The sequence below is a fragment of the Musca domestica genome, unplaced genomic scaffold, assembly GCF_030504385.1.
Source record: "Musca domestica strain aabys unplaced genomic scaffold, Musca_domestica.polishedcontigs.V.1.1 2, whole genome shotgun sequence".
NCBI lineage: Eukaryota > Metazoa > Arthropoda > Insecta > Diptera > Muscidae > Musca > Musca domestica.
The window spans coordinates 34,649,150-34,664,042 of NW_026712249.1; the positions used below are offsets into that span (position 1 = coordinate 34,649,150).

Consider the following 14,893-nt stretch of genomic DNA (forward strand, 5'->3'; position numbering starts at 1 on the left):
GACCCTTTGTGGGGTAGGTACCTAAAGGAATGTTCCGATCTCTGCCATCTTTATAACAGATTTTGTGTTGATGGAAATATTTAGATATACCAATTCTGAATGGAATCGGATCATAATTTCGCGTTTTATGAGCTTTATGGGTATTCAAATTTTCGAGGTATCAGAAGGAGTCGACCTATATATTCCATCTGAGCACCAGATCTTGAGTTTATAAAAATATTGGGATGTGTGAAATTTTAAGGAAATCTGATTCTTACATCACATTTTATAAGAGTTATAAATACTGCTTCTTTTTATGTGCAGAAATATATTCTTTTTTCTTTGAAAATTTCGATCTTTTGTGGGGGATGTACCAGAAAGAGTGGACCGATGTATTCCATCTTAACACCAGACCTTGGGTTGATATAAATATTGGGATGTGTGAAATTTGAAGACAATCAGACTCTTACGTCACATTTTATTAGAGTTGTAATTATTCCAAATATGGACCATTTGTGTGAGAGGTACTTAATGGAGTGCACCGATATTTTCCATCTTCACACCTGACCTAGTACTGACGCAAGTAATAGGAATTGCAAAAATTGAAGCAAAATCGGAATATCCTTTTTCTTTCTGTGGAAAAAAATAATTTTTTTGAAAATTTCGACCTTTGTGGGGGAGGTACTAGAAGGAGTGGACCGATATTGTCCATCACCGAAGCCGATCTAAGTTTGACGAAAATATTACGATGTACCCAATTTGGACCAAATCGGTTACTTCCTTCGAGAGCTAACGTACGCACCAGCCAGCCAGACAGAAAATGTTCTGAAACGGATTTGGCGTAAAGAGACCTAGGGTCTAAAACCGTTATTTCGAGCGTATCAAATTGTATATATCCACTGTAGCCATATGGCTGAGGGTATAATAATTAGGCTGAATGTCTAAAAATCCATCCAACTATGACTGAAATATATGAAGGTGATTTTGGGAATGTGTACTAAGTGTGCGAACTGTACTAAATGGTACTAAATTTGGAACAGCATGAACTGATGAAGTTTGAATTTTAAAATTTCAATAAAGATAAAAATGTTGTTTGGAAAATGTGTACCAAAAGTACTAAATAGTACCATATTTGGTACAATTTGTTATTTGAAGAACATATAGTGCCTTAAAACTAAAATTTGGTATTAGGGACGCTGTTCATGTGAATACTGAACATACGAAGGTGGTTTCGGAAGTGTGTAATATAATTGTGCTAAGGAATAGAGATAAAATTCTGAATTTTTGATATTATGATCAATATTTGAGATATTTCGAGGTGTTACAAACGGAATGACAAACTTAATATACCCTCCATACTATGGTGGAGGGTATAAAAAGAATCAGTTTTGCCGACAGATGTATACTCTCAGTCAATTTTTTATTTTTTAAATATATGTTGACTTCTGTTATGATTATTTAAATTGTTGACCCTACATGGGTTTGGTTCCGAAGGAATGGCCCAATATTGTCCATTTCGTATCGGACCTATATAAATATGATTTAAATATTGTGAAATGTCAGGTTTGGACTATATTGGTTACTTCCTTGACTTTATATGAGATATGTAAGAAAATGTTAAAATGCGCGTGAGGTACCAGATATAGTGGGCCGAAGTATTCCATTTTTATACTTCAACTAATACAGATAAAAATATTGGTATGGGCAAAATTACAAGAAAATCTTACATTTATATCCAATTTTATACGAAGCCATAAATTCCATATTCTTCTCTGGTTTCTGGTTGAGAGAAATATTTAGATGTACCAAATTGTAAAGAATCGCTGACTTCTTTCGCAAGTTATGACAGATAATAGTATTGAAAATTGTTACCCATTGTACGTGAGGTAGGCGTTTTGTTTTTCAAAATCTTGAACCCTATGTGTAGGAGGTATCAGAAGACATGGTCTGATTTCAACCATCTTTATAACAGAGCTTGTGTTGGTAGAAATATTGCGATATACCAGGTCTTAAAGGAATCAAATGTTAATTTCGCGATTTATGAGCTTTATGGATATTCAAAATGTTTACCCTTTGTTGGTGGGTACCAGAAGGAGTAGATCGATATATCCCATCGACACAGCAGATCTTTAGAATGAAGAAATAGTGGAATGTGTGAAATATGAAGAGAACCTGATGCTTATTTCAGATTATATAACAATTTTGGTTATTCAAAACTTTGACCCTTTGTGGGGTAGGTACCTAAAGGAATGTTCCGATCTCTGCCATCTTTATAACAGATTTTGTGTTGATGGAAATATTTAGATATACCAATTCTGAATGGAATCGGATCATAATTTCGCGTTTTATGAGCTTTATGGGTATTCAAATTTTCGAGGTATCAGAAGGAGTCGACCTATATATTCCATCTGAGCACCAGATCTTGAGTTTATAAAAATATTGGGATGTGTGAAATTTTAAGGAAATCTGATTCTTACATCACATTTTATAAGAGTTATAAATACTGCTTCTTTTTATGTGCAGAAATATATTCTTTTTTCTTTGAAAATTTCGATCTTTTGTGGGGGATGTACCAGAAAGAGTGGACCGATGTATTCCATCTTAACACCAGACCTTGGGTTGATATAAATATTGGGATGTGTGAAATTTGAAGACAATCAGACTCTTACGTCACATTTTATTAGAGTTGTAATTATTCCAAATATGGACCATTTGTGTGAGAGGTACTTAATGGAGTGCACCGATATTTTCCATCTTCACACCTGACCTAGTACTGACGCAAGTAATAGGAATTGCAAAAATTGAAGCAAAATCGGAATATCCTTTTTCTTTCTGTGGAAAAAAATAATTTTTTTGAAAATTTCGACCTTTGTGGGGGAGGTACTAGAAGGAGTGGACCGATATTGTCCATCACCGAAGCCGATCTAAGTTTGACGAAAATATTACGATGTACCCAATTTGGACCAAATCGGTTACTTCCTTCGAGAGCTAACGTACGCACCAGCCAGCCAGACAGAAAATGTTCTGAAACGGATTTGGCGTAAAGAGACCTAGGGTCTAAAACCGTTATTTCGAGCGTATCAAATTGTATATATCCACTGTAGCCATATGGCTGAGGGTATAATAATTAGGCTGAATGTCTAAAAATCCATCCAACTATGACTGAAATATATGAAGGTGATTTTGGGAATGTGTACTAAGTGTGCGAACTGTACTAAATGGTACTAAATTTGGAACAGCATGAACTGATGAAGTTTGAATTTTAAAATTTCAATAAAGATAAAAATGTTGTTTGGAAAATGTGTACCAAAAGTACTAAATAGTACCATATTTGGTACAATTTGTTATTTGAAGAACATATAGTGCCTTAAAACTAAAATTTGGTATTAGGGACGCTGTTCATGTGAATACTGAACATACGAAGGTGGTTTCGGAAGTGTGTAATATAATTGTGCTAAGGAATAGAGATAAAATTCTGAATTTTTGATATTATGATCAATATTTGAGATTTAGCGATAGTTTTAGAAATGTGTACTATAATAGTACGACAAGTACTAAATTTGGAATTGGGTGAAATAATAGGGATGAAATTCTGAAATTTGACAAGGATGTCACTTTTGTTGTGGTTTTGGAAATACATTCTATGTTTGTGTGAAAGAAATAGTACTAAATTTGGTATTGGGTGGATAGGGCTGGAATCCTCAATTATGATATTGAGGTCTCTGGTGGGATCTGGAATTGAGATATGTAAGATAATTGTAGGAAAAGTACTAAATAGTACTAATGTTGATACTGGTGAATAAATATAGCTGAAATCCTGAAATTGGATAAATAGGTCATTGTTGGTGTCTGCTGTCAATATATTGAGGTGGTTTTGAAAATGCATCCTAAATTTGTACGAAAGTACTAAATGCTACTAAATGTGGTCTTGGTTGAAAAGATATGGCTGTAATCCTCAAATATGATATAGAGGTCTCTGTTGGTATCTGGAATTGAGATATGGAGGTTATTATGGAAATGTCTACCATAATTGTATGAAAAGAACTAAATTTGGAATTGGTGAGGGAATATATCTGAAATTTGATATATAGAACACTGTTGGTGTCTGTGGTGAAGATATTTGGTGGTTTTTAAAATGTTTACAAATTTGTTCATTTAATTATTCGAAAAGTAATAAGGTTTACCATTACCAATTGGGTATTGGTGGAAGGGAAAGAGCTGCAATTTAAATATTTGATAAAGCTGGAATTCCATATTTAAAAAAAATTTATTTAAAAAAGTCCACGCTCATAGCCCTGCTAATTATATCGAATTTTAGAGGCTTGCTACTGCAGCGAAAGTTTAATTTAAAAAATTCTGCTGGTTCTGGAAACATTAAATTATTACGTTTATAGCTCAGCTAGTCATGGAAAAAATTTATTTAAAAATCCAATGGACCTGGAAAAATATTTCTAAAAATTCAAGTCCTGGATCGCAATTTGCACTCAAATATTCCCCTTCCAGACAATATTTAAAAGACATCCGATTAGGTGGTCAAACCTTTCCCCATAAAGACAACCCTCACCTTTTGACATAGAAAGAACATGTTTAATCGCCAGTTCTTATTCCCATATGCGTCATCATTTATGATGGTCTCCTTTGCCTTTCACCTTCATCATGGTTTAATGCAAGGCTAGCAAAAAAAAAAAAAGCAAACGAAGAACACAAAACCCACACACACACAAAATGTCCATGTAACACATTTCACAACTTGCCAAACTGAAAAAAAATGTAATTGGGCTAATTTCCATTATCTTTGGGAGTGGGAGAGAGAACGGAGCTGAATGCTATGAACTTTAAGTATTACACAGTGGCAATCTCCGAGCAACTGTAGCATAACTGCATTTCGAATCAGCTACACTCTGTCCAAGGCAGGGAATGGGTTATCGTTTTAGATTTTTTTCCTCATCTTCTTCTGATGTTCATTTCAGTGCTGACAATTGTACCACTCACTTAAGGACCATCACAAACACACACACACTCATACATGGACACAACATTGGTCCACATTGGTCACAGAGTGCACGTATAAGTGAAATGACACGAATAACATTAGCAGACACAATTTTGTGGTTTCTGAGGTCACACTAAGGACACCGATGAAGATTGCCATGCAGAAGAAGATGAAAGAAAAAGTTAGTCCAGAGCCTACTGTTGGACATGTCCATTGGACATTCGTTCATTCATGACATTCGAAACGGAAATAAGCATTCAGCACAACTAACGACCTGGTCAACCTCAAGTTGAGATAATATTCAAGATTTCTCTTCTATTTTTTGGGATATTGGCACTCGGTTTGGTATTCCATTCTTTCGTTTTGTGGTCACAACCATTTTTGGAAGGAAAGATGCTTTAAAGTATATTCTTATTTTAAACTTGTGGCTTTTGACCACTGCATCTGCTGAGGCTTTCCAATTTGTGGTGCCATTGTTATTCAATATTTGGAAAATGATTGTGACCATTTGGTGTGCGGTCGAGGAATTATTATTGTTATTTTTTGTGTTATAGGGCAAGGAATGAAAGGATTTTAATTTCTACTGGAAAGAAGGTTTAATAGGCAATACCAAGTGGATATTTGTCAATGCCTATCGGGGAGGACTAGCAGAGCTATAATAATCAATTTTAAATATTATTTTATCCAGAACAAACAGGGTTATAAACGTGGTTTTGGCCATAAATTGGAAATTTTTCCAAGGTTAACAAGTCTATAATCATGAATTCTTACAAATATTTTTCTTTCAAGAACTAGCAGGACTCCAGATTAGGATTTTTTGCCAGACTAGGATGGTCATAATTTTATATAACTTTATAAATCGTATATAACATTCTTTTATTAAATACAATATTTGAAGCGTATCAGGACTATAAATGTGGAGAGTTTTCCAGGACATACAGGGTTGCCCATATTCGACGGACCCATCTGGCAACGCCATAACTTTTGACAGAGATGTCACATCGCTTAATAACATACCGCGTTTGAAGCGTCAATCCAAGCAGATTTTTACCATGAACCAATATACGCCACGCGAGCTCTCTAAAATAGTTGAAATTTACATTCAACAGAATAAGTCAATTGTGAAAACTCAACGTGCTTTTAAAACATTAAAAAATGTGAGAAGTGCGCCTTCTAAGCGTTTATACTAAAAATTTTCGACTGATAAGGCTCTTTCTAATCCGAAAAGGCCATATAAAAGTCGACCAAGGCGATCGGCCGAGAATATCGCTGCCGTACGAGCCAGTGTTGATAGGTCCCCAAGAACATCCCAAAAACGCCGTTCTCAGCAGTTGGGCATGGCTCGGTCCACTTTACAACGGATTATTCGCATTGATTTGCATTTGTTCCAGTAAAAAAATTCAATTGACGCAAACAATGTTGCCTGCGGACAAGCCTCGTCGATTGGAATGTGTCCAAAGGGCCCAAAGTCCGTCGAATATGGGCAACCCTGTACAGAGCCATGATTATGCATTTTAAAATTTTTATTTTTCCAGGACATACAGGGGCACGATTATCCCATTTTTTAATCTTCAGGACTAAAGTTGTTAATTCTAAAGTGTAATCGTTATTGTAAAGGAATAACCGAATTATGGTCTTGCAATTTTATACTCTCCACCATATTATGGAAGGTATATTAAGTTTATCATTTCGTTTGTAACACCTCGAAATATACATTTTAGACCCCACAAAGTATATACTTCTTTCAGCATTAAATTCTATGTCGATTTAGCGATGCCCGTCCGTCTGTGGAAAACACTCTAGCTTCCAAACGAAATGAAATAGCTTGATAAAATTTTACTCAAATGCATATTATGTCTGCAGGATTTTTGGTATTTGAAAATGGGCCATGAAGGTCTACATTTTGGTATAGCCTTCGTAAAACAGTACCACATAATATTCCGTACTTTTATGGTTTTGGCTACATTATACAGCGGAGTTGTTTCAAATTTGTTGTTTGAAGTTCGTAATGGATACTATAGCCTAAAATAGAAAATTTTCCGTGCAGGTCCACGTCTTCGTATATCCCCCATATAACGGTACCTCCCGATATTCGGAATTTTGATGATTTTAACGACATTATTTACCGGAATTGTTTCAAATTTGGTATTTGAAGTTCGTAATGGATACTAAAGCCTAAGACAGGAAATTGTGTGTGTAGGTCCACGTTTTATATTCTATATTCGGTATTTTGATAATCTTAGCTACATTATTCACCGGATTTTTTCAAGTTTCGTATTTTAATATTATAATAGATTATGACCAAAGTTGCCCATACAGGTCCACGTCTTCGTTTAGACTCCAATATAAGGGGTATATTCGATATTTTTAAGATTTTAACAGAATTTTCAACGGATTTTATTTTTTTGAAAATCTTCAAATTCGTTGCAAATGGTGGAGGGTATTCAAAGTTCGACCCGGCCAAACTTACTGCTTTTTATACCCTACAACACATAGTGGTATTATATCTTGTGCATTTGTTTTTAACAAGGAGAAGGAAGCGAGATAGATCCTTAGTTGCTTCTGAGTCCATGTATTCTTGTGAACAAAATGCAGGTCGCATTTATTATCCAATTTAGATGAAATTTTGCAAACAATATTTTTTGGCAGAAGGACGAACCCTCTTGAAAGTGGTGATAATCGGATCAGATTTAGATATAAATATAACTCCCATATATCTTCAACAGATTTCGGCTTAATTGTGCACCAAATGGACAATATGACCTGAATACATCTGACCGAATTCAGTTTAGAAGCAAGTATATCAAATTTTAAGAAAATCGGTTCAGATATAGCGCCAGCTCCCATATATATATAGGTTTCATCCTCTTTGGAGTTTTAAGTTCCTCGCATACGTAATATGTACTCCACAACAATGAAATTTGTTACCAAATATCAGATACATCCTAGAAATACCTCTGCCAAATTTTATCAAGATCGGTTCAGATTTGGATATAGCTCCCAAATTTATATTCAACCGATTTCAGGTTAATTGTGCGCCAAATGGCCAATATCAGTCCAACTGACCTAAATTTTGGCACATCCGACCCATTCAGTCTAGAAGCAAGTACATTACATTTGGTGAAAATCGGTTCAGATATAGCTATAGCTTCTATTTATATGATTCATCCGATTTGGTGTTTAGGTTCCTCATATTCGTAATATGCATTCAAAAACAATGATACTTGGTACCAGACATCTTATAAAGTTCGGAAATAGCTCTGCCAAATTTTATCAATATTGGTTCAAATTTGGATATAGCTCCCATATATATTTTCAACGGATTTCGGGTTAATTGTGCACCAAATAGCCAATACAAGTCCAAATGACCTGAATTTTGGCACATCCGACCGAATTCAGTCTAGTAGCAAGTACATTAAATTCGTTAGTCCCTCACATGCGTAATATGCACTCCTCAACAATGATATTTGGTACAAGACATCGTATAGAGCTCTGAAATCGAGAACGACTAAGATTTGGATTTACTTACTGATTTTATGTGTTATTCACTATCTTCCCTTCTATAGGCATGCATATATCGATCCACTATTTCTGGTACCTCCCCCCTAAGGACCAAAATTGCGAATGACCAAAACCCTTATAAATGTGAAGTAAGCATCCGATTTCTTTCAAATTTCACACATTTCAGTATAACCAGGTGTGAAGATAAAATATATTAGGCCTCCCCTTCTTATGACCTGTCACTCCTTTGGAACTCCCTCCATAAAGGGTCAACACTTTAAATAATCATAACACAGGTCAAAGTATATTTAAATAATCCTTTTTTAATCCTAATAATTACAAATAATCCTAAAAGGTAATACTTAATGTAGGTCTAGGTTTTGGACCCGTTGACTTTAGTTATTGGAGCTTTGAGGTTCTCATCCACATTTTTTAGTGTATAAACTCAAATATTCTAAGCCAAACGATTTGTCCATAGTTTAATTTTTTTTCCATGATACCGGATGTTAAAATTTCCCATCCCGACCTAAATTAATTCGGTTCTATAGCCATTATTTGGTTATTCATTTAAGACAATCACCATTTTAGGAGGATATTGTAACATATACTTCATACTGTCTCCATACTTATGGTGTCCACTTCAATATCCCTCCCTCACCTCAAACCCTATCTTTCACACCATCATCGAAAGATATCACTTTACCCACCAATACTTATTGTCACCTGTTTCATTTTTGCACATTCTCTTTCTCAACCGAATCAAATTAAAATCTCATCCAATCCCGTTAAACCTGATAGCCAACAACAGAACAACAACTTAATAATGTGTAAACGATATCGCAAAACATTAAGTGGATCTCCGTGATAACGAATCGCAGGCCAAAGAGATGGAGATAATTAAGAAAATTGTAGTCATCAATGGACAAATGACTGAAATCGAAATGAGTGCAATGAGAGGCCAAGGAGGAGGGTTCATCTGCCCATCGATGGTTGTCTGATTGTCGGGCTATGCCTTTGGAGCTGTCATTCAGAGTCTAATTTAATTACAGCTTGTCATGGCTTATATAGCTCATCTGGCGGCTGAAACCGGAATACATTTATCTTAAGTATCAAATGGTTAAATGGGGGAGGGGTTAGATGAAGAAAATGGGGGGGAGGAATTAATGGAAGGAGCCTAGAAAATATATATGTGTTTGTCCAAGGAATATTGAAATAGTTTACTGTGCAATTAACAAATGGTCTTTTTGGTGCTTCCGTTCCGGCTTTTTTGGTTTTCTGGCTTTCGTGGTTCTTTTGGTAATTGTTGTTATTGTTTTTGTGTTTTTCTGCTGCCTTAAAGGCGTTCAAGTATAGGACGCATATTGAAATGTAATTAAAATAAATGAACACGTATTAGTCCAAGAAAACTCTATTAATTATGCCACCCTCAAAAAAAGGAAATGAAACCAGAAAACAATGAGAAATGCCATTTCAACCGCTACTTACCAGCTTCTTAACAAATTAATCTTTCATTTCGCTTTTCCTATGCTCTGGCTGTTTTGTTGGTAGCATAGAAAAGAAACTCAACAAAAAAAATAAATTTAACTAATTTTTCATTCTTTTCCCATTTTTTTTTCTTCTTTTTTCATTTCCATTCGCCTGCTCAGCAATTCTGAGCACCCTCTGCAAGGAATTCCTCCAGTTCAATGTCTCCGCCATTCTTTACATGATGAACAATGAACAATTCGGCCATAGCACGGCCTCGGCCCAATATTTCCTACAACTGGCCGGCTATCTGGGCATACCGGTGATCTCATGGAATGCCGACAACTCTGGCCTGGAACGACGTGCCTCGCAGTCAACACTTCAACTTCAGTTAGCTCCAAGTATAGAACATCAAAGTGCCGCTATGTTGAGCATATTAGAACGTTACAAATGGCACCAGTTTTCGGTGGTCACCTCGCAGATTGCGGGCCATGATGACTTCGTGCAGGCCGTGCGGGAGCGAGTTGCCGAAATGCAAGATCATTTCAAATTCACGATACTCAATGCGATTGTTGTAACGCGCACTAGTGACTTGATGGAACTTGTTAATAGCGAGGCAAGAGTTATGCTCCTCTATGCCACGCAAAGTGAAGCAATCACTATTCTTAGAGCTGCTGAAGAGCTGAAGTTAACGGGAGAGAACTATGTGTGGGTGGTGAGTCAATCGGTGATCGAGAAGAAGGATGCGCATGCCCAGTTTCCGGTGGGCATGTTGGGTGTGCACTTCGATACGAGCAGTGCGGCGCTAATGAATGAGATATCGAATGCCATCAAAATCTATGGCTATGGTGTGGAGGCGTACGTATCGGATCCAGCGAATCAGGGGAAGAAGCTAAATACTCAGGCGCTGTCGTGTGAAGATGATGGACGCGGTCGTTGGGATAATGGAGAATTGTAAGTATGATTTGGAATTAGGTTTTAAATACGCTTTACATACACTTATCTTAGAAGGGAGGGGACAATGAAGCGGTTGTATTTCAATACTACTCTCAATTTGAAATAAGTATATATTTTAACAAGTAAGCAAAGGCTATAGTCGTTCGAGGCCGACCATGTGATACCCTACAACACTACAATATGTTCGAAGTCACTTTTGTCCAAGATTTCGGTTTTGAGAAAAAAATAATGTCCCTGTTCTTAAATTCCGTGTCGATAAGTTTTCAGTTGTGGCCTATAGAGCGACTACAGAATTATATAAAATAATTTTTTTAGTCAATTTGCACCTCTAAATGTCCATCTTAAGAACAAGAGGCTTTAATTTTGACCCCATGAAAAATTTCGTGAGGATCGGGCGATAATTGCGACATGCATATAATACCCTCAAAACGTAGTGTTGGGGGGTGTTCAAAATTGTAATTCAAATTGAAAAAATCGCATGCGATAAAAAATGTGACAAAAAATGAAAAAATTCGACAAAAGATATTCACTTTTTTATTGGAATATTTTTCCGCGAACTTCTTAGATTTTATCGTTTTCTGGCAAGGGACCATTCCGAATTTATTGGAATTGTAAAAATCGGCCCAGCGGTTCTTGATTTATATGCAGAATAAATGAGATCAATTCTTTTACATATATATTGTACCCATTTTGCTATATATCTGATTTCTTGGCTATTAGCCTCTCTGTAATGGTCAGAAGTGCTCTTTTAATGTATTTGTGATTTGGCTGGGATTGAAAATATTCGCGGTTTAGTGTAAATTTTCCTATTTTCTTACATAAAATTTAGCGTCGCCCAAATTGGTAGGTTTCTGCTCACTTCAAAACTCTAACTCCACGTACATTTTCGCGTCGATTGGTTCATAATTGTGGCTTATAGAGCAAGTGCAAAATCAGGAAATTTTTCTGTTTTTGGTCCATTTTAACCTCTAAATATATTGCGGACATCTTTGAGAACAATAGGCCTAGCCCTTCTCAGCCTAACTCTACCCTTTTTCGTGAGGATCGGACGATAATTGCAATATGTGTATAATAGCCCCAACCTGTGTTATAAGGTGAAAAAATATTACAAAATTTACACCTCAATATTATAAGACAAATTGAAAAAATCGCAAGCGATAAAAAATATGAAAAAATAAAAAAAATTCACAAAATACTACAAAATTTATATTAACATCATTATTGGCATCTTTTTATGCGATTTTTTAGATTTTATTCTTTTATGCCAGGATGACATTCAGAATTGACAAAATTTGTCAAAATCGGTCCAGCCATTCTTGAGATATAACCATTTTAGCTTACATCCCCTTCCTTTGTTTATACACATTGTATATATTTCGCTATATATATCCGATATATTTACTATCGGCATCTACGTAATAGTCAGAATTGGCCTGTTCGTCTATTCGTGATTTCGCCGGGATTAAAAATATTCGCGGTTAAATAGAAAAATTGAATTTTATTTAACACAAATGTTGTGGTCTATTTCACACACTAAATATTACCCGATGACCATCAAAATTGGATAGCTTCTGCCCAGCCCTAAGCTCTAGCCCCATGCTAACTTCCGCGTCGATTGGTCAATAATTGCGACCTGTAGAGCAACTGTAAAATCATGAAATTTTTCAGTTTTTGGTCCATTTCAACACCTAAATATTTTGCGATCATCTCCAAAAACAACAGGGTTCTTTTCTGACCCTAACCCCACCTCCGTTTTCAATTCCGTGGGAATCGGGCCATAATTGCGACCTGTAGTTTGATTACAAATTGACATGGACAGACGGACGGACGGACAGCTAGATCGACTCAGCTCGGCGAGCTAGGAAGATCCATATATACTTTTCTATGTGGGAAACCAATATTTCGAGGTGTTACATAATTGTTGGCCCAATCAAACTTATAATACCCCAACACATGGTGTTGTAGGGTATAAATATAATTTTTGAGCACGGATGTCAACTACGGGTTCCTCGAACACTGCTCTAAAAGCAATGAATGATGAAGACTCTGGTATTCCTTGATAAAATGTCATGAAAAATCCATAATTAAAATGCTAATGCTCCTTGAAAAGTTAGTGGAAGAACTGACTAACTGACCGAGAATCAACGACCATACAAAACATTTTAAGCTTGGTGTGTAGGCGTGTGATAAGGTTAAGTTTTTGGAAATTCGAACCAAAACGATTTGAAAAGTACTAAAATGTACTAAAAATTCATTACTTTGTATTGGACGAACATATTGAGCTAGAATTTGGAAAGACTAGTGGAGTGGAGGATAGATGTACCAAAGGTTTTTTGGAAAGCTAGTATTAAACAAGAATCTGGAAATTTTGCACAAGAATCTTGAAATTCGTGTGATACGACGTGGAACTGGAAACAACAATTTTTGTTATAGGTTGTAGCACCCCTTACGAACTTCAAATACGAAATTTTAAATAATTCCGGTAAATAATGTCGATGAAATCATGAAAATACCGAATATCGGGGGGTACCGTTATATGGGGGCCGTACGAAAACGTGTACCGACATGACTCATTTACGAACTTAACCTGCCTACTGGTCAACTATGAATGTAAGCAACATTTTAGCCTTCTATCTCAATTCGTTCGAAAGATTACAACAGACAGACAGATGGACATCGCTAGATCGTCTTAGAATTTTACGCTGATCCAGAGTATATATATATTCTTTTTAGGCTCTATTATAAATATTTCGAGGAGTTACAAACGGAAAGACAAAGTTAATATACCCTCCATAGAATGGTGGAGGGTATACCATTTTTGAAGACTTTTTGGTTTAATAAGGTAAACATTTTCCGAATTTTCCTTCCGAAAAAGGGAAAAACTTTAATGAATAATATTTTTTGTCTTTGACGTCATTCTTCTAGAATAATGCTTTATTGGAGATTTTTGCAAAAACTTACACAAAGTACGGCTTTAACCCTAAAATGTCTCTTTAGTATATAAGGATTCCTGACGTATAGGTAAAATTTTAGACTTTTGTTGTCTTGTAGCAGTTAGTAGATTTTTTATGGCAAATAATTTTGATGAATTTTTTTAACTTGTTTCGATCCCATTTAAATTGAGTTTTTAATTATAGTTTAAAAGTAGGACCAAAAAGACCCCTCTGTTGACTCTTTTGAGGACTAAGATGTTCGATCAAAATAATCCACGTTGCAATGTTTTCGAAAACACTATATACCTAAAATCAAAGAATTATAAGGAATCTTTACGAAAGAAATCAGAAAATGTGGAAAAAGGGCAAAAGGGGAAACATCGCCCCTCTATTTATGCTACATTGCAATGTAAACTTTCAAAACACCGATAAGCGTATCTTCTTCTTTCATAATCTGCTCTAAAAAATAATTAGGAAAAATGTTTCAAGCAATTTTTATAAAAATTCACGTTCAGAGCCCTGAAAAGTGTTCAAAAAATAATAATTATTAAAATCCCTGTTTAGAGCCCTTAAAGATGCTTAAAAAAATAATTATAAAAATCCAGGTTTAGAGCCACGAAAGTTGCTCCAAAAAATAGTTATACAAATCCACATTCAGATCCCTGAAAAGTGCCCAAAAATTATCCGAAAATAGCTATAAATGCACGTTTAGATTCCAGAAAGGTTCTCCAAAAAATGATTATAAAAATCCACGTTTAGAGCCCTGAAAGGTACTCCAAAAATGATAATGAAAATTCACGTTTGGAGCCCTGAAAAAGGCTCCAAAAAATAATCATAAAAATCCAGGTTAGAACTGCGAAAGTTGCTCCAAAAAATAATTTAAAATTTCCACGTTTTGAGCCCTTAAAGATGCTCCATAAAATGGTTATAAAAACCCACATTTAGAGTCATGAAAAGTGCTGCAAAAATAATTTTTAAAATCCACGAATAGAGCCTACAATTAGAGCCATAATAGTTGCTCCAAAAGTTAATTAAATAAATTCAAATTAAGAGTCCAAATAGGTTC

The 14,893-nt window shown here is 35.5% G+C and overlaps 1 protein-coding gene across 1 annotated transcript in view; it reads left to right on the forward strand.

Moving 5' to 3' along the window:
- The window catches only part of LOC101889342 (glutamate receptor ionotropic, NMDA 2C), a 266,640-nt gene that overhangs the window by 228,655 nt on the left and 23,092 nt on the right, over positions 1–14,893 (forward strand). The window contains exon 2 of the mRNA XM_020034675.2: positions 10,120–10,891. Coding sequence (XP_019890234.2) covers positions 10,120–10,891 — 772 coding nt within the window. The remainder of the gene's footprint in view (positions 1–10,119; positions 10,892–14,893) is intronic.